The following is a 24,518-nucleotide window of genomic DNA, read 5'->3' on the forward strand; positions in this document are numbered from 1 at the left end:
AACCTTGCTTACACATAACAAATCCACATTCTTATAATTCAAATCCGTTAAATGATTGTTAGGCTGCACTAATTAGGTCAACCGGAACCGGGAACACTTCCCATAACACCCGATGTACTCGGTGCATCGTCAGAAGAATGGCATCTACGCTAATATTAGTCTGTTTCTCTCTTATTCCGAGGTCACATTAACCACCAGATCCAGTCCGTATCCAGATCAGATGGTCACTGCAGTCCCCCGGATCCAGTCCGAACCCAGCCCAGACGGTGGATCAGCACCTAGAGACGACCTCTACAGCCCTGAATGTCAGCGGAGTCCACATCAACTAGATGAGCCCCAGAGACGGATCCACATTAAAGACCACATCACCTAGACGGCTGTCGGCACAAGACCACGGGAACTTTGGCCAGAAAAGAACTGGCCCCCCGACTGAGCCTGGTTTCTCCCAAGGTTTTTTTCTCCATTTGTCACCGATGGAGTTTTGGTTCCTTGCCGCTGTCGCCTCTGGCTTGCTTAGTTGGGGACACTTTCTCTTAACACAATATTGCATTTTATTTTATTGTTTTTGATTAACTACCTTTACCTATAATGTGAGTGTTTAATGTTGCCTTTGGCATTGTTGATGTACTGTTTCCTATTTAATACTGTACAGCCGCCTTGTCACAATTCTGTATTGTTAAAGGCGGTATATAAATAAAGGTGACTTGACTTGACTTGACATGAACTGACAGCATTGTCCCAGAGTCAGAGAGAGTACCGTGAGTGTAGTGTTATGTGCTTTACGGAGACATGGCTGCACCAGGATATACCTGATGACTATGCAACAGTTACGGGATTCCACATGGTCCGTGCGGACAGAGACTGCGTCGGGAGCGGTAAGCGTAAAGGTGGGGGGCTTGCCGTGCTCGTTAATAACCGGTGGTGTAATCCAGCTCACATCACGGTGAAGGAGTGTATCTGTAACCCGGATGAAGAATTATGTGCTGTTGGATTACGTCCATATTATTTGCCCAGGGAGTTTTCTCATGTTGTCATGGTGATTTTGTATGCTCCACCTTCTGCTAACCCCAGCATTGTATGTGACACTATCCACTCTGTAATAGCACGGATACAGACTCAGCACCCGAGTGCATTTATTGCCATTTCAGGTGATTTCAACCATATTAATCTGGACAAAACTCTTCCTACTTTTACTCAGTTTGTGAACTGTCCCACCAGGGAGGGAAGAATAATAGACCTGCTGTATGCTAATGTAAGGGATGCTTACAGCTCTTCCCCCCCTTCCCCCACTGGGTAGGTCGGATCACAACCTGATTCACCTCACCCCCTGCTATGTGCCTCTTGTGAAGCGTCTGCCCGCAACACTTCAGGGCTGTTTTGAAGTGACTGACTGGCAGGCACTCTGTGAACCCCACGGCCAGGATATTGATGGGATCACAGAGTGCATTACTGGATATATAAATTTTTGCGTGGACACTATTGTACCAGTTAGGACAGTAAATTGTTACCCCAATAACAAGCCATGGGTGACTAAGGACATTAAAGCCATTTTAAACAGGAAAAAGAAGGCATTCAGAGATGGCAACAAGGTGGAGGTGCGAGCTATACAGAGGGACCTGAGAATAAAAATCAGGGAGGCAAAGGAGAAGTATAGAAGGAAGCTGGAGTGGAAACTTCAGCAGAACAACATGAGAGAGGTGTGGAGTGGTATGAGGACTATCACTGGTTATAAGTCGAGCGGCAGTGGTGGAGTTAATGGCGGTGTGGAACAGGCCAATGAGCTGAATCAGTTTTTTAATAGATTTGATATAGTTACCCCAATTCATCCTGCTAATGACTCTTCAGCAGCTGAGCAACAACGACCAGCCGCTTCACCCGTACTTTCTTCTCCCACAGATTACCTGGATGGCCCTGCTTGCACCTCGTCCTCAGACCCCTCGGCTGATAGTCATCACCTGGAAATTACTGGTTCCCCACCTCCACCGATTACCTTCACCACTGAGCAGGTGAGAAGACAGCTGCAGAAAATCCACATAGGCAAATCTGCAGGCCCTGATGGTGTGAGTCCCAGGGTCTTGAAAGACTGTGCCCTCCAGCTAAGTGGAGTACTTCATTATGTCTTCAACCTGAGCTTGAGTCTTCAGAGAGTCCCCGTCATGTGGAAGACATCATGCCTCGTTCCTGTTCCAAAGATGCCGCGTTCTAGCGACTTGAAGGATTACAGGCCCGTGGCTTTGACGTCACACATTATGAAGACTCTGGAAAGACTCATTCTGGAACAGCTTCGGCCTATGGTCCAACCACTTCTGGATCCCCTCCAGTTCGCCTACCAGCCCCGCTTAGGAGTGGAGGATGCTGTCATCTTCCTGCTGAACAGAGTCTACACCCACCTGGACAAGCCGGCAAGCACTGTGAGAATCATGTTTTTTGATTTTTCAAGTGCTTTTGACACCATCAGGCCGGCTCTGTTGGCTAAGAAGCTGATGGCGATGCAGGTGGATGCCCCACTGGTGTCCTGGATGGTGGATTATCTGACTGGCAGACCACAGTATGTACGTTTACAGAGCTGTATGTCAGACAGATTGATCAGCAACACCGGGGCTCCACAGGGAACCGTCCTCTCTCCCTTCCTCTTTACTCTCTACACCACTGACTTCGACTTCCGCACAGAGACCTGCCACCTCCAGAAATTTTCTGATGACTCTGCAGTGGTTGGATGTATTACTGGTGGTGATGAGAGGGAGTATAGGGCTGTGGTGGATAACTTTGTCACCTGGAGCGAGAGTAACCATCTACTGCTCAATGTGACAAAGACAAAGGAACTGGTGGTGGACCTGAGGAGGACAAAGGCTCCAGTGACCCCTACCAGTATTAAAGGGGTCAATGTGGAGGTGGTGGAGGAGTACAAATACCTGGGAGTGTACTTGGATCACAAACTGGACTGGTGCAAGAACGTTGACACTGTGTATAGGAAGGGTCAGAGTCGCCTCTACTTTTTGAGGCAGCTGAGGTCCTTTAACATCTGCAGGACGATGTTGAGGATGTTCTATGAGTCCGTGGTGGCCAGTGCCATCATGTATGCTGTTGTCTGCTGGGGCAGCAGTCTGAGGGTGAGAGACATCAACAGACTCAATAGAATTATTAGGAAGGCCGGCCATGTTGTGGGAGAGGAACTGGACTCTCTGACAGAGGTGTCTGAGAGGAGGATGTTGTCCAAGATAAAGACTATACTGGATTTTCCCTCTCACCCGCTCCACACTGTGCTGACCAGCTATAGGAGCACGTTCAGTAACAGACTTCGACTCCCACGATGCACCACTGAGAGACACAGGAAGTCATTCCTGCCTGTCTCAATTAAACTACTGAACTCTGAACTATAACAGTCATTCAGACACTGCACTTTCATACTGGTATATTCATGTTATGCTCTTTACTATGTAAAGGTTTTTATATAATAGTTAATATGTTTTTTTTTTTTTTTTTTTTTTTTAGATATAACTTAGGGATTTAATTGCTACTTAGGTATTTAGATATTTATTATATATTTTTATTTTATCTTTGATTTTAATTTGTCTGTAACAAATAAGAATTTCCCCTTGGGGATAAATAAAGGAATTCTGATTCTGATTCTGATACCTCGGCTGGGATCATTTACAATCGCATTTGGGATCGTTTGAAGCTGCATTTAAACTGCCTTTTGGAAGTTCAAAATCGGGGCACCATATCAGTCCATTATATGGAGAAAAATGCTGAAATGTTTTCCTCAAAAAACAATTTCTTCACGACTAAAGAAGGAAAGACATGAACATCTTGGATGACAATGGGGTGAGTACATTATCTGTGAATCTTTGTTTCGGAAGTGGACTTCTCCTTTAATGCCAATATCAAATCCTACTGGGAATAAAAGAGGAAATTTTGTTAACAGAAGGGAAGACATAATCATTACTAGACCACATCTTGAGCACACAGCTCTAAATTACTGACTGTACAGAATGAACAAACATTAATCTAGGAATTGCAGTAAATTATGTTGGAAGAATTGAAAGATGGAGATAGGAAAGCTTACTCTAAATAAAACACTGCTTATAATTGTCACGGCGTTGTACACTGTAAATTCTAATTAGTAAACCTTACTTAAAAAAAAGCATGCAAACCAATTGCCTTGAAAACAAGTAAAGTGAAATGAGTAACTCAGAATCACTTAGTTGTATTTATTTGAACAGAACTGTAATTTACTTGCTAAAACCATGCAAACCGATTGCCTTAAATAAATCAAGTAAGCGCTACTCTGGTGCTGGAGTAATGCTTACTTGGTTTAAGGCAATCAGTTTGCATGGTTTTAGCAAGTATATTACAGTTCTGTTCAAGTAAATACAACTAAGCACTTAAACTACTAGTATTAGTAACTTAAGTGCTTCAAAAATACATTACAAATTAATGAAAACAATGTTCCATTCATATGACACATACAATTACACTTAAATTTAAGGCAGTGACAAATCCAAGTTAAAGGGAATGTATTTTTTAAATGTTTTTCAGAGCAGTTTTTAAATACAAACCAACAAAAATCTGATTTAGGGTATGCTTCCTGTAAAAAGTGGAGGTAGCAGTAGGAGGATGAGATATGGCACTGGGTTGGCTGCACACATTGCCAATGGTTTATATTGTTAAAGTTCAAAAAGTCACTTTAGTTTTAGGGTTTTGTTCTGTCCCATGTCAAACACCACACTTTGAATGAACCTCCAAGTGTTTTTCATGGTATTAAGGAAATCCAAATGTAGCAGTAATCCAAACGTACCAAAAGACAATCCAGAAGCAAATGGATTTGAAAAGATTCTGGAGACTATTCTGTACAGGGTCAAGGCAGAGAAGAATTGGAGAGGTACATCATCTTCAGTGATGGTCAGCAGCCCAACAGATATTAGTGCCCAGACTGCATCAACTTCAGACACCTGTATAAAAGCCAAACAAAAACAATATTAAGTAGGGAAATGTGTATGATTAGTTGTCAGTGTTATCTGTCCAGCCTACTCAGTCGTTCACCCAAAATTAAACTTTGTTATCATTTACCCATGACTTTAAAAACATTTTCAATGAAATCTGAGAAATTTCTGGCCTTCTAAGGGATGTATATTCACCCTAAGCTGTAGACAGTTGATCATATAAAGGAATCAGCTCTCTTCAGAAGACTTGAGCTGCTTTTCCACCATCAGGCCAAACCATTCTTCAAATCTGGGTTCTAGAAGTAAAAAAAGAAAGACAACATTCAACAAAAGTTAAAGACATTCAAATGTTACAGTACAAGTATGTTTGTCAAAGTGTCAATAAACAAGACATTGACTCAGTTTATTTTAATATTTTGAAAACAATTAAGGTAGCAACATACATTTTAGGGGTTGTAGGGTGTGAAGTATCCTCTTAGATATTTAAAAAAGAAAAAAATATATATGAAAAAAAATATGTGGTATACTGCATATGCGAGATTTTTTTTTAATGTAATTGCAAATAGTGTAGCACAGTGATTACTAATGGCTTCAGATGAAATACCTCACCTTCAGCGTACTGAGGCCTGTGCTGATGAGACCGCTGTTCAGACACTGCCACAAACACTTGTCCTAAATATGACAAATGAAAAAAAGTTTACCTAGTGTTGTGGCTTACAGATTACAGAAACAATAATTTCTTGATATTTGCATGCTTTACAAAGGTTATATTAAGAAAGAAAGAAATGAAGAAAGAAAGTATACACATTTCTATCTATTTGAGGCCACAATCATAAAATCAATTCAAAAGCCGCATTTCCTCTGTATTACTGTAGTAAGTGTTCCAACTCAGTAAAGAAATAACAATTACTGTGAGACAAAGAGCTCATTTAGTTTAAACCACAAAGGTTTAATCATGCAGTGGCTATAATTGTGATGTATTAAAACATATACTGATGACAAAATTGTAAATTGAAAAAAAAAAAAAAAACCCAACTAAAATTAACATGCGTTTGCTACATCAACTCGGAGCAAAACAGAAAACTAGCTACAAAGTTTTACATTTGTGAGAGTAAAAAAGCATCTAGTGTAAACAGAATCACTTGTCTTTTGCTACATTACATGCAGACCGTGCACAAAGTATAGTTACAATTAGCAACAAACAAAAAACACATTTACACACAATTATTTTTTGATAACTTACCTTAGTGTCTTTGTCCAATGGTAAAAATGCAAGCAATCTCTGCTTCTTTTCCTAGTTTCAGCAAATTCTTTACCAATTAGCCAGAGCCAACTAATAACAGCACAAAACATTGCTCGTTGTGCATGCTCTAACTGTCCTCATTTCTTCTTCTGTGGTTTTGTTGCACTATAGCAACACATTAGCACACTGCTGCCTCTCACTGATGAATTCATGCCATTGGTATCATTGTGGCTACTTGAATATTTTAAGTAACCGTTACTCAAAGCAGCAAGTAAACTGTTTTAATCACCTTGAAATTAGCTGTAACTTAATAAAACTTAGTAAGTAGAGCAACTAATTATATATAAGTAAGGTACACTATTGGATTTTACAGTGAGGAGGACGCGGGAGACAAAAGAAAATAAACTTTAACAGACTTTAATAAAATAAACAATGGGATAAACAAACTAAGGAGCATGCTAACACAAGAACAACCAAGTAGCAAAGTAGACAGGATGATGAACTCGTATAAAAAACAGGAACTTAAATACACTTGATAATTAAGAACAGGTGGAGGAGTAATCAATTAACTAAACAAGAACAGGAAAATGACCAAATAAGGACACAGGAACTAAGGCTGAAAATAATGGATTAAATCATTGCAAAATATGTAATACATTAATGAGTTATTTAATGAAAGGAGTTCGATTAAATAAAACTGAGAGATTAATAGATTTTTTTTTTTTTTTTTTTTTTTTTTTCTGTTTGTCTTTCTTGCTTCAATGTGCCACACTCCAGTCCAGCAGGTGGCGGGAATGTACCTGTCGTTTGTTTGCCAACCGCTGTAAAATGCCAAAAGAAGAAAAAAAAAGAAGCAATTTTGTAAGAAGAGAGAGCAGAGAAAAAACTTAAACCTGATTCCTGCTTCCTCACTTTCATGCATGATTAATTGCTTTTACACAAAAAAAAAAAAAAAAAATTAAGGAAAAAGTGAGCATGATGCGCTGTCATGTGACTACTTCAATTTGTCTTTTTTCAGGGTTTATAAAAAGCGATGAGAACAGGGAAAATATTTTTTGGGAAATATTTCTGTAGTTGTAACAGGCCTGACCTTATTCTTTCTTGTTTCTATTGACTGTATATTGTAACCTCTTATCTCATTCATTGATGGTTCTAATACAATACATTTCCTTCACAAGTTGTCATGAACTGGCTGTCACAAATCCTCCTTATGAACCTTGACGTTTAGTGTGGTGATATGCTACTGTACCCATTCAACTTGATCTGTTCATTTAGAAACCTGCATTAGGGTGTTTATCCAGGTTACACATCATTTCTTACCTTCACTTTTGTTTTCAGTTTAGTTTTGAAGTGAGATGCATTTTGAAGAAAAACCTGTTGGACCATAATTCAAACTCTTAAAACTTGAATACATTTAGTATATTCATTGTGAATAATCTCTGGATATTTTACTCACCACATCCACAGAGCTGCTATTATGAGAAACTGAGGTAAAAACACCAGCAGAGTGACTGTAAAATGACTGAACACTGTGGTGTCCACTGGATCTTCACAACACAAAGAAGTGAATCATGACTATCAGAGAAAGCACCTGAATGCTGTAAACATTTGACACTGAAGCACATGTATCATGAGAGATGTGTTACCTCCTACAGCACAGGAATACTGTTGAAGCTCTTCATTACTGATTGAGTCCAGGTACAGCTTGTTGACTTTAGTGAATCCATCTGTTACCTGTCGTCCGTTCTTGTACCAGATATAAGAGGTGTTGCTGTTCAGAGTGCAATTGGTTGAACAACTTATTATCACTTCCTCTAATACAGTAATTGGGCTTCTTTTCGTCAGTGTACCTAAAAAATAATGAAAGTATATTAGAAATTATACAGGACACATTTTGAACATAACCAGTTTATCATGATCTCTTACTTGTAACAGTCAGAATGACTCCAGGTGATCCAGAGTATTGACCGATGAAGTCAGTGTTGATTATGAATTGATATTCTCCAGAGTCGTTGATCCTGAGATCTTTGATTCTCAGTTTGTTTCCCACATACTCCACACGACCAGCAAACTGATGCTCCTTACGCAAATCCTTTAAGTCCTGAGATCGAACATCAGATGGACTGTAATGCCAGAATGTTTTAGATACAATATATTTAGAGGGATGTGAGTATGTGCAGGAAATGTCTACTGTTGAGTTCACCAAAGCACAGACTCTTCTAGAGGTGTAAGTCACATCCCAGCAGCCACTCTGAGAAACACCTGAAAGAGACACAGATTAACATGCAAAACTCACACTTACTTTAAACACGCGTTTGCTTAATTAAATTATGTATAAATAAACAATATCACATGCTATTTCATTTATAGCTACAGTATATAACTTTTGTTCCCCTTCGGGAACTCGAGCTGCATTGAAACGCTTTGGGAATGCTCCCAGCATGTGATATCGTCCTCGCCCATTTGAAAGAACTGGGGTTGCAACTAAACCCCAGGGAAAGTGTGCTTTCTCCACTACAAAGGACCACTTATCTGGCGTGGTGTGGGATTCGACCACAATGCAGGTATGTCTGTCTCCTGCTCGGATTGAGTCAATCCTCACCCCAGTCAAGAGAGTCAAAATAGGCCAGCCACTCACTGTCAAACAGTTCCAGAAACTGTTGGGTCTGATGGCAGCTGCGTCCAATGTTATACCTTTTGGCCTGCTGTACATGAGACCCCTGCAGTGGTAGCTCAGGACCGCTTTGCATGATCAAGTTCACGCAGCGATGCTTTCGTGCCTTAGACATGTGGAGAAAACTTTGGTTCCCGAATCAGAGCCCAGTGTTGGGAACTGCTTGTCATTGCGTAACGCTAACGACGGATGCCTCCCTCACTGGTTGGCGAGCGGTCATGAGTTGCCACCCAGCCCGCAGTCTGTGGAGCAGCCGCCATCTCACTTGGCACATAAACTGCCTGCTGCCCGTGTTTCAGGCACTTCCTCCCAGACCCGCAAATGCCAGGTTTGCGTTTGTGCCCCTTCTACAAGCTGGTGCACCAGATCCTTGTGTGGTCCCAAGGGAACATCCGGGACATCCCAGGACATCTCAATCAGGGAGCAGACGTCCTGTCAAGACAGGGGCCGAGGCCCAGGGAATGGAGACTCCACAGTGAGGTGGTGGAGCTCATTTGGGACTAGATGCCATGGGGCTGGATCCCCTGGGGCTGGATGGGTACTGATGTGGCTGAGGCTTTGTCTGTACGCCTTTCCCCCAATCGCTCTGCTCCCATATGGTTCTCGGACCTGATTTCCCTCCTTGACAGCTCTCCATTCCTGTCAGGAGGGATCTCCTCTCACAAGCGGGGAGCACAAAGCTGCACCTTCACCTGGAGTTGTGGAAGCTGTGGGTGTGGCCCCCGAGGGGGCTCAACTCATAGCCTTTGGTCTCTCAACCGAGTTTGTTGAGGCTATCCTCCAATCCAGAGCTTCCTCAACAAGGAAACTGTATGCCTGGAAATGGAGGCACTTCACTTCCTGTTGTGGCAACCACCAGCTCGACCCAGTCCACTGCCCCGTTGGTGCAGTGCTGGAGTTCCTTCAGGACCGGTTCGCCACAGGATTAACCCACTCTACCTTGAAGGTGTACAGAGCAGCCATAGCTGCTTTCCACTCCCCTCTTGGTGGTTAATTGGTGGGAAAACACCCCCTGATTACATGTTTCCTCCGCGTTGCACTGAGGCCTCTGGCCAGGTGTAGCTTTTGCTTTGTGGTGATTGGGTCCTCTGACCCTGCCCACCACCCCTCCCCCTTTGTGGGACAAGGCTCACGCCACCCGGAGTATGGTGGACTCCAAGGCCTTCTCATCAGGGATTCCCCTCTCTGACATTTGCAACGCTGCGGGTTGGTCCATGTTGCTTACTTTCGTGAGTTTCTACGGCCTCAACATTCAAGCAACTCTTGGCTCCTCTGTTCTCTTAACCTAGCTGTGCTCAGTGATACACTCTAGGCAGGGATTTGAAAGTCTGGCGGCAAGGGAATTTTGTTCCCAAAGCGTTTCGACGCAGCGTCCCATTCCATGGGGGAACCATAGTTATATACGTAACCTTGGACGTTTATAAATATTGTTTATTATTTGACACTCACACACAGTAGAGGAGAGATGTTTACGGTTTTGATCATGAGAACAGGAAAAGCTGTCAGCATCACTGCTGACTGACACAAACATTTTGGAGGATTGTGTATACACTGTGTGCAGAATTATTAGGCATGTTGATATTCTGGTCATATTTTTTTTCCAAACACATTTTACCAATTCCAAACCACATCAGTCTTAATAACTACTGTCAATTTTATATTTAATCATTTGTAAGTGATATATAACTGTCCGTGAAGGCTGGAAGTGAAAAACTCCTTATATTCAGGTGTGCATAATTATTAGGCATGTTTTCTTTTACAGATAAAATGAGCCAAAAAAGATATTTAACCCAGACTGAAAAGTCCAAATTATTAAATGGCCATGAGAAGAATGCAATACTAATGCATTACAAGAATTTGCAAAGTTAAGGCTTGACCATTGGACAGAAAAATGCTTGTTGAGTCTGCATGGTCAGCAGGTGGAGAAGAAAAGATGCATGTTAACTGCAAAAGAATTAGGAATTAAGGTGAAGAATTAGGTGTGACACCATCAGGAGCCGTTTCCAGTTCTCCAGCGCCACCATTTTCCAGAATTGCAACCTACCTTGAGTCTTCAGAGTACGATGTGTCAGGTTCTCAGAGACTTTGCTTGGTAAAAAAAAAAAATGCCCCTGACTTAATAAGAATAACAAGCTGACGTGTTGTGAAATACATGAAGACAGTTTTTTTTTTTTATAGGCTTTATAGACAGATAAGTTGAGAGTGACTCTTGAAGGACCAGCATCACATTCTCTTGTACTTCTGATTCAAGAATTTGAAATCTAGCAGTACATTTTAGGAGTTCATTTTAGTCCATCTCTGCAAGTCAGACTTTTCAGGATAGGAGACTAAACATGAACTCCCAAAACTTACTGCCAGATTTTGGAAGATAAATTCTTGAATCAGAGGTACAAGAGAATGTGGTGCTGGTCCCTCAAGAGTCACTCTCAACTTATCTGTCTATAAAGCATATAAAAAAACTGTCTTCATGTATTTCACCACACGTCAGCTTGTCATTCTTATTAAGTCAGGGGCATTTTTTGATTTTTTTACCAAGAAAAGTCTCTGAGAACCTGACACATTGTACTTCTGAAGACTCAAGGTAGGTTGCAATTCTGGAAAATGGTGGCGCTGGAGAACTGGAAACGGTTCCTGATGGTGTCACACCTAATTCTTCACCTTAATTCCTAATTCTTTTGCAGTTAACATGCAGCTTTTCTTGTCCACCTGTTTTTTCTGACCATGCAGACTCAACAAGCATTTCTCTGTCCAATGGTCAAGAGATGTTTAACTTTGCAAATTCTTGTAATGCATTAGTATTGCATTCTTCTCATGGCCATTTAATAATTTGGACTTTTCAGTCTGGGTTAAATATCTTTTTTGGCTCATTTTATCTGTAAAAGAAAACATGCCTAATAATTATGCACACCTGAATATAAGGATCCAGCCTTCACGGACAGTTATATATCACTTACAAATGATTAAATACAAAATTAATAGTAGTTATTAAGATTGTTGTGGTTTGGAATTGGTAAAATGTGTTTGGAAAAAAAATATGACCAGATTATCAACATGCCTAATAATTCTGCACACAGTGTATGTGAAATGCTGTCCATTCTTCATCCAGTAATAAGTGCAGGAAGTATCACAGGTCAGTTGTACTTCTTCATCTGTTGTTTTGTCTGTAGACACAGGACTCATCCTCAACAGGTCTGAATAGAGTAAAAAAAAAAAAAATTAAGAAAAACTTAATGTCAAATGAAAACAGCTGAACTGACCAAAATCTCGATTTAGTTTCACCTGTGACTGTTAGACTGACTGCTGCTGAGCTGAGATGTTTAACTCCATCATTCATGATGAACATGAGCTGATATTCTCCAGAGTCTCTCTCTCTCACGTCTGATATTGTGAGTGTTGAAGAGCTGTTTGAGATCTGATGTTTCACTCGTCCTGAGTAGTCTGAGTCTAAAGTCAAATCTTCAGGTTCATTGTTTTTTCTCCAGTTTGTACTTTGTTTCTCACTGAACCAGAACACAGTTTTGATGTTGTTGTTCGAGTAAGAGCACTTCAGTGTCACTTCTGTCCCCTTCACAGCACAAATACTCTTTGGATTACAGATCACAGAGAGCTGGTCCAACGTTACAGAGCCTGAAAAAGAAAACGTGATGTTATTGAAACAGAAAGTCTGTTTGCAAACAGAGAGATTCATGATCCAGTGTTCACACAAAATAATACAGATAGTTCCCAAATATCTCCTCGCCAATCTGCTGCTCACACCCACCTTAACCATCACTCAGTTTAGTAAATAATTAATTTGTCTGTACACCCACCCCTATTTTTAAAGAAGCATAAATAGAAAATCCTGCCTCTAAAAAAAGAGAAGCAAGTTAAATTAGACTAACCAGCATGAAATTAAAATAAAGTAACTCATTCAGCTATATTGCATTTCACTGTGTGGCCCTTTACAGTTGACAGTCTAAATATTAAAGGGGTCATAAACTGAGAAACCAAAAATCCCTTAATATTTTAAACACTGCCTCCACAGAAGATGATCAGTGCCTGCGTCTACGTCACTTCCTGTTTAGCCCCATCCACTGATTTGCACATGTAGTGTAAATAAGGAGATAAGCAAACACAGGTTTACACAGAAACCAAATGAAAAAGATGGCTTTGAAGAAAAACTGTGCAGTGTCAAGCTGAAGAAAAACAGTGTTTGTATTGCCTTCCTATTGATCCAAATATTAGGAAAGAGTGGATGAACTTTTAATGAATTGATGGTTTTTAACCTAAATCACATCAGCACCTATCTATGAGGAATGTAGGCTGTCAAACATACATTAGCGTTAGTCAGTCGTAGCAGTGGATGTTTACTTCCGTGTCTACAATCCACCACATCTATTCAAACAGAGCATTCTGATGAGGAGGATTTAAAACAGGACAGAAAATAGCCTATTACTTCTAAATTAATTTATGTAAAATTCTTGATAACATTATAAGGGCACCTCAGAGAACAGTACAAATTATTAAAAAGGGCAGTTCATGACCCCGTTAAGCATGTCGTTATATATCAGTGCAGAAATCATGTCAAAATAAAATTCACCAACAATCTCAGGCCTAGACGTTATGTTCTTCCTTAATTACTTTGGACAACAACTATAATCAAACTATAACTATAATCAAATAACACACAAACCTTGAATGAGCAGCAGCAGGATCAGCGCTGAGAGTCTGGAGTTCATGATCTTCACTTTGTGTAAATTCACACATACAATGAAAGACGCAGAGCTGCTCATCCTAAAAAACATTAAATGAGTTCACATTTGACACTTAATTTGTCTGTTATTATAGTTCATGCAAAATAAATTAAAAATAAATCAAGGTTACATTTTGTGTCCTTGTTACAGTGTAATTGCTAAAAACATGTACAGTACTTCCTAGGGTAAGTATTAGGGCTTGGTTTAGGGTTATTGCATGTAATCATGCATATTTTACTGTTATTACTGTTATTACTATAGTAACAATGATTCTGTAAAATAAAGTCTTACCAAAATCAGGACTACAATCATTTTAGAGAGATATGTAAAACTACATTATAATGTGAAGCTTACATTAAATTAAAAGATTAAATGTACTTACATTATATGCTGCTGTGTTTCAAGTTCTCTGATGTTAGTTGCTGTTTCTACTGCCTGTTGTAGGAGACACATTGACACCCCACATCTTATTTCCTTCCTTTCGTCTAAAGAAAAACTCTTAAAAATGAGGTCACTTATTCTCTTTAGTCTAAATAAAGCTGGTTGTTCATGTGTACACTGTTCAAATTCAGTTTCCAAAACGTTTTTTTTTTATAGCACAGAAGAACGTCTCTGGTTACTTGACTGTAACCCTGTTCCCTTAAAAAGCGGGAAAGAAATGCTGCGTATTAATATGCTAATGAAAATATTCTATTCGACCGGCCTTACGAAAAAAGAAGTTTATTCAAGTGTGCTATTAGTATACTTCTTTTAATCTAAAAATAGGAAAGTATACTTTCAGTCTACTTTCACTTCTCAGAAATGTGCTTTATATACTTATCACAAATATACTTATTATTATACTTAATATATTACATTTAAGTATACTTAATTTATACTTAGAACGAGTCTAAATATATTTGAGCTATACTTGTGCTCTGAGAATCTGTTTTCATTGTTGCACATACAAAATTTCCAAAACACAGGAGAAGAAACTAAAACAGATGCTTCCACACTGTAAAAAATGCAAATAGATATTTTCAGAGAATCATAAGCTGAAAAGAATGATGTATTTGTAAATGAATGATTTTAAGACTACGCTTGGTAAGGTTTCAGCACACAACCTTTGTAATACAAATCACTTATTCACTTTCAGTTAGAGCTGCTGCCAAAGACACACGTGCATCATGCAAGTTCTGAAAATGAAAATACTTTTAGCAAATAACAGCAGCTCACTAGATGTCGCTGTATCCAAACTGCCAAGAAACTCTCAGGACAGTTTATGAAAACAATCAGAATGGATCACAAACCTATAACTTTAAGCCAAATTAACTAGTTTTATACATTTTTATTTTCTGATCAGAAGGTGGCACTGTTTTCACAGGTAAGCACAGATCATACAAGCAATAAAGTCTAAAACAGTGTTTAACCAAACAGTGTTTAAACAGGACAATCTTAATGCTTAATAACTAGATTTTGTCTATTTATTAAATAGTTATAATTACTGTACCAACACCACATCCACAGAGCCGCTATTATGAGAAACTGGGGTAAAAACAGCAGCAGAGTGACTGTATAATGGCTGTATAATGTTTTTTTGCATCCACTGACAGAACCAAGTCTAAGTTTGACGGTCTGTCTCGACATTTTTATCCAACAGCAGTACTGCTCTTCTGATTGATGGACAGACGTGAGTTGTTCAAACACGCTTCCTTAATTACATATGACAATGACGCATGTTATGGAGGATGTTGAGAGGAAATTGTGACATTATGATTTTTCCAGTTTCAAATCTAAGGTCTGGAGACTGGCTAGGCCACTCCAGGACCTTGATGTGCTTCTTCTTGAGCCACTCCTTTGTTGCCTTTGTTTTGGGTCATTGTCATGCTGAAATACCCATCCACGACCCATTTTCAATGCTCTGGCCCTGACGGTACATGGCTCCGTCCATCGTCCCTTTTTTGATGCGGTGCAGTTGTCCTGTCCCTTTAGCAAAAAAACACCCCCAAAGCATTATGTTTCCACCTCCATGTTTGATGATGGGGATGGTGTTCATGGGGTCATAGGCAGCATTCCTCCTCCTCCAAACACGGTGAGTTGAGTTGATGCTAAAAGGACTCGATTTCGGTCTCATCTGGCCAAAACACTTTCACCCAGTTCTCCTCTGAATCATTCAGATGTTCACTGGCAAACTTCAGACAGGCCTGTACATGTGCTTTCTTGAGCAGAGGGACCTTGCAGGATTTCATTCCTATATGGCGTAGTGTTTTACCAATTGTTTTCTTGGTGACTATGGTCCCAGCTGCCTTGAGATCATTGACAAGATCCTCCCGTGTAGTTCTGGGTTGATTCCTCACCATTCTTATGATCATTGAAACTACAAGGTGAGCACTTGCAGGAAGGCCCAGACCGAGGGAGATTGACGGTTATTTTGTCTTTCTTCCATTTGCGAATAATCGCACCAACTGTTGTCACCTTCTCAACAAGCTGCTTGGCGATGGTCTTTTAGCCCATTCCAGCCTTGTGTAGGTCTACAATCTTGTCCCTGACATCCTTGTACAGCTCTTTGGTCTTGGCCATGGTGGAGAGTTTGGAATCTGTGTGATTGATTGCTTCTGTGGCCAGGTGTCTTTTATACAGGTAACAAGCTGAGATTAGGAGCACTCCCTTTAAGAGAGTGCTCCTAATCTTAGCTCCTTACCTGTATAAAAGACACCTGGGAGCCAGAAATCTTGCTGATTGACAAGGGATCAAATACTTATTTCACTCATTAAAATGCAAATCAATTTATAACCTTTTTGAAATTGTTATTCTGTTTCTCACTGTAAAATTAGGGACTGATCATTTCTTTGTCAGTGGGCAAACGTACCAAATTAGCAGGGGATCTTTTTTTTTTTTTTCCTCACTGTAAATTATACCAACACTCTGACATTCTGACCTACTGGACACTAAGCTAATCTGATCTTAAATCATTTAAACGGTTTCAAAATATAGAGCAATAATGATCAAAGTAACAGATAGATAATTAGAGCCATATTTAGGAAAGGAAAGCATTACAGAGGAGAGAAAACACACACACACAGTGTTCAAACCTGGAATGAACAGCATCAGCAGTGAGTGTCCGGATTTTATGATCTTTAATTTGTATAAATTCACATATAAAATGAAAGACACAAGGCGTGTTTCCATTACAGATTTGAGCTAAACTTTGGTGATATTTTATACATGTCGATAAAAAAGTATTGCGAAATGACAATGTTTCCATTAACCGATGTTGTGTGACTAAAACGTAATTTGTTCCTCTCGTGATAAGTCATGGCAAGGATTTGGACGGATTTTGCCTTTATTTAATCGAAAGAGGCGTATGCGTGTACAGTCAGACAGGCATTACAGTCAAATCGTTATAGAAAAACAGGCTTAAAATGACATTTTAAAACAATATTAGCTTTTGGAGTCACTTTGCTGATCTCATGTCCTTGCCATTTCTTACAGACACACTTTATTCCAGTTTAAATTAACATGTATTTAAAATGAGATTTGCTATTTTTTTTTTTTTTTTTTTACATTATCAATTAATGATTATTATCAACTATATTTCTAAAGAGACAAAACTGTATTTAAAAAATACAGTATGCCAGAAAACAGGTTTTAAATAACAATGTTGAAAATTTAGAATATAGTGACGTTTGTTCACAAATTAAAGAATTTTTTTTTTATTTCTTTGCTAACAGGGAATCAAATGCTATACACCACTTACTGATCAAGATGAAACAAGAAAATAGAATATTTGTAGCTGTCACAAATTAGTTCCAAAGATGACGAGGAGAACAAAGGCAATTTTATTGTGCAACGTCCAAATGTGTAACAGTGTGCACAACACACAAACAACAACCGACCTCACAGGAACCAAAGGAACATACTAAATACTAGGGCAAATTAAGGATACACAGCTGAACTGATATCACTAATCAAATCAGTAGCCAAGGGAACTTCGTTTTAAAAACAAAACAAATGAGCACAGAAATGTATGAATACAAACTAAAAGTCCATGATAAAGAAGACAAATATAACTGTGACAGTTGCAAACAAAACAGCACTGAAGTCTACCAAGCTGTGTTTAAGCAGGACACAGCACTGCTTGGGCCTAAAATATTAACACAAATCCTGGATGATAAACAGTTTGTCCAGTAAATAAAATGCTTTATGGGTTTTGCTGTGCATCGTTACTGTGATTACAGTTCATCCACTGAAAAATAAAATATGAAAAGATAAACAGAACACAAAGAAGACAAACAGAATCAAATAATATACATTTACAACACTACCATATACATAATTTCTTACCTTCACTTTTGTTTTCAGTTTGGTTTGAAATGAGATGCATTTTGATGAAAAACCTGTTGAATCATAATTCACACTCTTAAAACTTGAATACATTTAGTATCTTAACTGTATGTCATGAAATTGTGAATAAACTGTAGATATTTTACTCACCACATCCACAGAGCCGCTATTATGAGAAACTGAGGTAAAAACAGCAGCAGAGTGACTGTATAATGACTGAACACTGTGGTGTCCACTGGATCTTCACAACACAAAGAAGTGAATCATGACTATCAGAGAAAACACCTGAATGCTGTAAACATTTGACACTGAAGCACATGTATCATGAGAGATGTGTTACCTCCTACAGCACAGGAATACTGTTGAAGCTCTTCATTGCTGACTGAGTCCAGGTACAGCTTGTTGACTTTAGTGAATCCATCTGTTACCTGTCGTCCGTTCTTGTACCAGATGTAAGTATGATTGTCATTCAGAGTGCATTTAGTTGAACAGCTTAATATCACGTCCTTTCTCTCTGATATAATGTCTGGACTGCTTGTTACCTGTGTATCTGAAAAACGGAGTTGTAATTTAAGCTGAGCCTAACACTGAATTTGACTTACATGGAAAAAAAAAACAACACAAAATGGAGTCGTAGTCTTTCTCTTCAAACTGTTTGGTATTATTGGCACTAAAATTGTATTCAAATTCAAATGAAATTCAAAGTGATTACCTGTAACAGTAAGAATGACTCCAGGTGATCCAGAGTATTTGCCTCTGGTTGTGTTACTAATGATCCTGAATCGATATTCTCCAGAGTCACTGATCTTGAGATCTTTAATTCTCAGTTTGTTCCCCACATACTCCACACGACCAGCAAACTGATGCTCCTCACGCAGATCCTTGAAGTCCCAAGATGGACCGTAATGCCAGAATGTTTTATTTACAGTATGATCAGAGGGATGTGAGTATGTGCAGGAAATGTCTACTGTTGAGCCAACCAAAGCACAGACTCTTGTAGAGGTGTAAGTCACATCCCAGCAGCCTCTCTGAGAAACACCTGAAAGAGACACAGATTAACATGCAAAACTCACACTTACTTTAAATACATAAATATTGTTTATTATTTGACACTCACACATTGAAGAAGAGAGATGTTTACGGTCTTCACGATAACAGGAAAAGCTGCCAGCATCTCTGCTGGGTGACACAAACAAGTTGGGGGACTCAACTGTATCACTGAAAGGCTGTCCATCCCTCATCCAGTAATACCGAACTCCAGAGGTCAAAGTGCAGGAAGAATCACAGGTCAGTTCTAGTCTCTCATCTCTTGGGTCTGTAGACAAAGGCTTCATTCTCACCTGTAGGACTGAATTAAAGTAAAAATTAAGAAAAACTTCATTACATGCCACATGAAAACAACTGACCAGAATCTGACTCAGTTTCACCTGTGACTGTTAGACTGACGGCTGCTGAGCTGAGATGTTTAACTCCACCATTCATGATGAACATGAGCTGATATTCTCCAGAGTCTCTCTCTCTCACGTCTGATATTGTGAGTGTTGAAGAGCTGCTTGAGATCTGATGTTTCACTCGTCCTGAGTAGTCTGAGTCTAAAGTCAAATCTTCAGGTTCATTGTTTTTTCTCCAGTTCGTACTTTGTTTCTCACTGAACCAGAACACAGTTTTGATGTTGAAGTTGGAGTAAGAGCACTTCAGTGTCACGTGGGACCCCCTTAATGCGCAAATACTCTCTTGACTACAAGTCACATTCAAGAGGTCCAGTGTCAGAGAGCCTGAGCGGGAAAATATTATTATATTATGATTTTAAGACGTACTACAGTTCACAAGTTAATGTAATCTTTAGGTATGATAAAGATAAACATATTTGACTGAGTTCTTAAAAGGCAAGAAAAGAAGAACTAGAAATACGTTGGTGATTACCACAAAAAGATTTAAAAATGGTGAACTGCTGTGGATGCAAGAACTGTCACAATAGTGAGGCAATCAGCGGTTTATACATTCTTGCGTAATAATGGATGAATAATTAGATGAACTAGCACATCCGGAGCCTTTGTTTTACAATATCACTCTGAATAATGTTGGAAAATTTGGAAAAATATGAAATTCGTGTTTAACAATCTTAAATGCAAATATATTTTAAATATTTCTCCTTTTTTTTCAGCCCAAGTACTGTACTTATGTAAAGCTAATTGTTTAATTTCATAACTTTTAATGCATTTATTTTAATAAAATAATATTGAATGGATGATTTTGTATTAATCTTTTAGAAAATGAAGAAACTAAAGAAGGTCCCCATACCTAACCGTCACTGGGGCATAAACAGATAGTATGAAAATGTAAGAAATGTAAGAAATGAGATTATATGAATTAGCCACCAATTTGCCAAAATGTAAAAGAGTTGAATTGTCATGAGACTGTGTTTAAAGAACAGCAATCCAGCCACTTTGAAAGTCATGAAACATCATCATAAACAAATAATTTTCTTCCATGGAAATGTATAGTAACGTAAATCTGAATTATTTTGACGAACAAAAAAATGTAATCTACTAATACACGCTCTTACCTGGAAAGTGCAGCAGTAGGATCAGTAAAGGTCTGAAGTTCATGATCTCTCTGCATGAATTCAGATATACGACGCAGGACATAAAACAAAACATCTGTGATGTAAAGAAAAAAATATAGAAACTGTCGTTATTATTTCTTCCTTTTTCTACTGAAGATGATGTGGTGGATAAAACACCCTCCTCACACGTTTTTGGCTCCAATCAATACACGGCACAACAGTTAAATAAATAGTTCCCTATTTCACAACCTCTAACTGGTGTTGATCCTGATTTAAAGATTGCAGCCCAACGTCCTGCTCACCAGAGGTCACCATCTTCTGAACTCCAAACTCTTATCGTTCATCATGGCCGCTACCTCTGCCTCACTTCCTGTCATTGCTGCATAACAATAGTACGCAACATTGATGTTGACTAACTAAAATCATCCAAATAGAAGCATATATCAAGAAGACAAAAACAAAGGGCCAAGAACGGAACCCTGAGGAACCCCAGAGGAGATGAGGACAGTAAATGAAGTAAATTTCCCTAATTCAAAAGCAAATGTTCTCTCCTTCAAATAAGGAAAAAAATACTTTAGTGCACGACCCCAACACTGACTTTAGCAGTCTAAGAGAATCCCATGATCTACTGTGTGAAAAGCCATGGTAAGATCAAGGATCTTTAAATACCACTATTCCCTGAATCTACCAACATCAATAAATTGTGCATTTTATTCTCTTATAACACACTTGAAATGCTCAATGATGCCTTATTAATTGTGGTTCCCTTTTTTCTACATTTTATTGTTACAAATACCACACAAAGATTGTTTAGACTTTTTCTAGAAATAAATCTGATTGCATAATGTAAATTTGCAGTATTGTTAAACAAAGAGTTTTTGTAGTTAAACAATTTTGTTCCCTTTTTGTTTACAGGGAAAAAAAAAAAAACAATTCAAGAACAACTTGTCGCTTTGCCATTTGTTCATTAACACAGCTACTATTAAATATGAGCTATCTTAATATATAATTTGAATTTATTCATTGTGACATTTTTCTTTTCATTTATTTATGACACCTATTTAATTGATTAATTTATCAGTGGTAACAGATCATCCATATTTACATTCTAAATGGAACCTTAAGTTTTGTATGAAACAGCATTTGGATTTATTGGTTAAAAAAAACAGAACTGCAATAATAAATATATTATATATACAGGGATGTGGTTGTTGTGGTGTGCTGCCTAGTTAAATGTAGTGTGTTATAATCTGCTGACAAAGGCATTGTAAAGACTAAAGCAAGAACGCTTAATCATGTTCTCATAGACATATTCATGCTAAAATTTATTTGTTTGTTTATGAAACATACTGTATATATTAAAAAGATGTTTTTAAAATTTGGAAAAGAAAAAAAAATACAGTACATCTTTGGGCACCCACTGAATCACTCACCACAACATTTTATATTTTGTAAAGCATTTTATATTTCTGTAAAATATTGTTTAAAATATATGTAAATACGCATGACTTTTATAAACATTAGACAAGAGCAAAAGCTCACAATATAGCAGACAGTAACAGCTGCCAATAATGGGTAAGTTTCAGCTGAACTTCACAGCAGCATAATGAACATCATCTGTGGTTGAATCTACAGCAGTAGGAGCTGATGATGTGTTCTTTGTGTGAGACTGCTTGAAATTAATAGTTGAATAATGAACATCCTGATCCTTTGTGTGAACTTGCTGTGTGTAGACCGTAGACAAGGCTGCAGCATTTTCATACAGCATATCTGAACCCAACTGAGAGTTTGAGCAGAAAAGAGAACAGAAAATTAAATATCAGTGACAGAACACAACATATATTTCAGCATGTGTGAGTGAAATTAAATCTGTTTGTTATTATCCTCTCACCTGTACACTTCCCTTATTGTCCTTATACTGTTGAGGTGAGTTATTCTTTCTCCTCCTATTTAGAGGGAGAAAATAGGTAGAAAATGGTCATACAGTTTGTTCCCTTAACAAACATAGGCTAAGTGGAACTGCAGGGTCAAATAACACAAAATAAAAACAAATTTACCTGTACCACAGGACTCCTATCAATGTAAAAATCAGAAACACAGAGAGTATGATTACAGTGATCAGTAAAGCTGTGTTCGCCTTTGGACTTGAGATAATCTGGACTGCTGGATCTTCACAACACAAAGAAATTAATCATGACTCAGAATCAGAGGAACCACCTGAATGCTGTAAACAGTTCACACTGAAGCACATGTATCATGAGAGATGTGTTACCTCCTACAGCACAGGAATACTGTTGAAGCTCTTCATTGCTGACTGAGTCCAGGTACAGCTTGTTGACTTTAGTGAATCCATCTGTTACCTGTCGTCCGTTCTTGTACCAGATGTAAGTATGATTTTCATTCAAAGTGCAATTAGTTGAACATCTTAAAATTACTTCCTCTTTCTCTGATACAACAGCTTTGTTGCTTTTTTTCTCTGCACCTGAAAAACAAAAGCCTATTTAAAATTATATAAACACATTTTGAAACCCACTAAATTTATCATAATCAGTTACCTGTAACAGTAAGAATGACTCCAGGTGATCCAGAGTATTGGTTTAAGTCAGTGATGATCCTGAATCGATATTCTCCAGAGTCGCTGATCTTGAGATCTTTGATTCTCAGTTTGTTCCCCACATACTCCACACGACCAGCAAACTGATGCTCCTCACGCAGATCCTTGACGTCCCTAGATCGACCGTAATGCCAGAATGTTTTATTTACAGTATGACCAGAGGGATGTGTGTATGTGCAGGAAATGTCTACTGTTGAGTTCACCAAAGCACAGACTCTTCTAGAGGTGTAAGTCACATCCCAGCAGACACTCTGAGAAACACCTGAAAGAGACACAGATTAACATGCAAAACTCACACTTACTTTAAAACATCTGTTTAAATAAACAAATTCACACACTATTCCATTTATATCAACAGTATATAAATATTGTTTTTATTTGACACTCACACACAGAAGAGGAGCGACGTTTAAGGTTTTGATCACGAGAACAGGAAAAGCTGCCAGAATCACTGCTGGGTGACACAAACATGTTGCCAGACTCTGTATTTGTGAAATGCCGTCCATTCTTTATCCAGTAATAACGAACTCCAGGGGTCAAATCACAGGATGTATTACAGGTCAGTTTAACTCTCTCATCTCTCTTGTCTGTAAATGCAGGATTTTTAGTCATCTGCAGATCTGGAAAAAATAAAAATAAAAACGAGAGAGAGAGAGAGAAATTATTGCACATCAAATAAAACAGCTGAACTGGACAGAATCTGACTCAGTTTCACCTGTGACTGTTAGACTGACGGCTGCTGATCTGAGATGTTTAACTCCATCATTCATGATGAACATGAGCTGATATTCTCCAGAGTCTCTCTCTCTCGCGTCTGATATTGTGAGTGTTGAAGAGCTGTATGAGATCTGATGTTTCACTCGTCCTGAGTAGTCTGAGTCTAAAGTCAAATTTTCAGGTTCATTGTTTTTTCTCCAGTTTGTACTTTGTTTCTCACTGAACCAGAACACAGTTTTGATGTTGATGTTGAAGTAAAAGCACTTCAGTGTCACTTCTGACCCCTTCACAGCACAAATACTCTGTTGATTACAGGTCACAGAGAGCTGGTCCAGTGTTACAAAGCCTGAACAAGAAGACATTTCATTTATATACAGTCAGAGGAGATCCTCTACTGCAGCAATTCAGATTCACCAATGTACTGCTCACAGCAACTCAGTCACATCAGTTCAGTGTTCAATGGTGGATTTTCGGAAAGGTTGATTCTGAAAGGGGGATCAATATCAACTCTTTGTGTGCGAATGTCAGCTCCAGACAAAGTAAGTACCATGCATCATTTGTTTTCCAAATTGCCTGTCTGAAAGAGCGTATTGGCACTCTGTAAGGCTAATGTTTGTCTCTGCCTGTTTTCACTGATGCTGCCATTTCATGCTACCAGAATGATCATAAATAGGAATGCGGTAGTTAAAAATTGCATATGTAAAT

At 38.7% G+C, this 24,518-nt stretch overlaps 2 protein-coding genes across 6 annotated transcripts in view; both read right to left on the bottom strand.

Moving 5' to 3' along the window:
• The window catches only part of LOC127161782 (sialoadhesin-like), a 32,579-nt gene extending 11,813 nt beyond the window's left edge, over positions 1–20,766 (bottom strand). For 2 of the 5 annotated variants that reach the window (XM_051104528.1, XM_051104527.1), the window contains exons 1-7: positions 20,483–20,766; positions 19,344–19,691; positions 19,034–19,264; positions 18,629–18,955; positions 18,257–18,466; positions 7,643–7,733; positions 7,507–7,560 (exon numbers count right to left, since the gene is read on the bottom strand). In XM_051104528.1, the coding sequence (XP_050960485.1) occupies positions 7,521–7,560; positions 7,643–7,733; positions 18,257–18,466; positions 18,629–18,955; positions 19,034–19,264; positions 19,344–19,691; positions 20,483–20,576 (1,341 nt within the window). In that variant the 5' untranslated portion in view covers positions 20,577–20,766 and the 3' untranslated portion in view covers positions 7,507–7,520. Of the gene's footprint in view, positions 1–7,506; positions 7,561–7,642; positions 7,734–17,288; positions 17,970–18,066; positions 18,158–18,256; positions 18,467–18,628; positions 18,956–19,033; positions 19,265–19,343; positions 19,692–20,482 lie in introns of those variants that run through there. The other 3 variants (XM_051104526.1, XM_051104525.1, XM_051104529.1) reach the window with 3 other exon arrangements.
• A 1,003-nt stretch (positions 20,767–21,769) lies between these two features.
• Positions 21,770–24,175, bottom strand: LOC127161781 (carcinoembryonic antigen-related cell adhesion molecule 1-like). Its single transcript, XM_051104523.1, has 7 exons — positions 23,812–24,175; positions 23,486–23,716; positions 23,038–23,358; positions 22,755–22,964; positions 22,540–22,651; positions 22,374–22,428; positions 21,770–22,262 (listed from the first exon to the last, which is right to left on the bottom strand). Exons 1-7 carry the CDS (start codon positions 24,173–24,175, stop codon positions 22,065–22,067), a joined length of 1,491 nt encoding a protein of 496 aa, XP_050960480.1. The 3' UTR covers positions 21,770–22,064.
• Positions 24,176–24,518: the final 343 nt, after the last annotated feature.

Source organism: Labeo rohita, unplaced genomic scaffold (assembly GCF_022985175.1).
Source record: "Labeo rohita strain BAU-BD-2019 unplaced genomic scaffold, IGBB_LRoh.1.0 scaffold_730, whole genome shotgun sequence".
Lineage (NCBI taxonomy): Eukaryota > Metazoa > Chordata > Actinopteri > Cypriniformes > Cyprinidae > Labeo > Labeo rohita.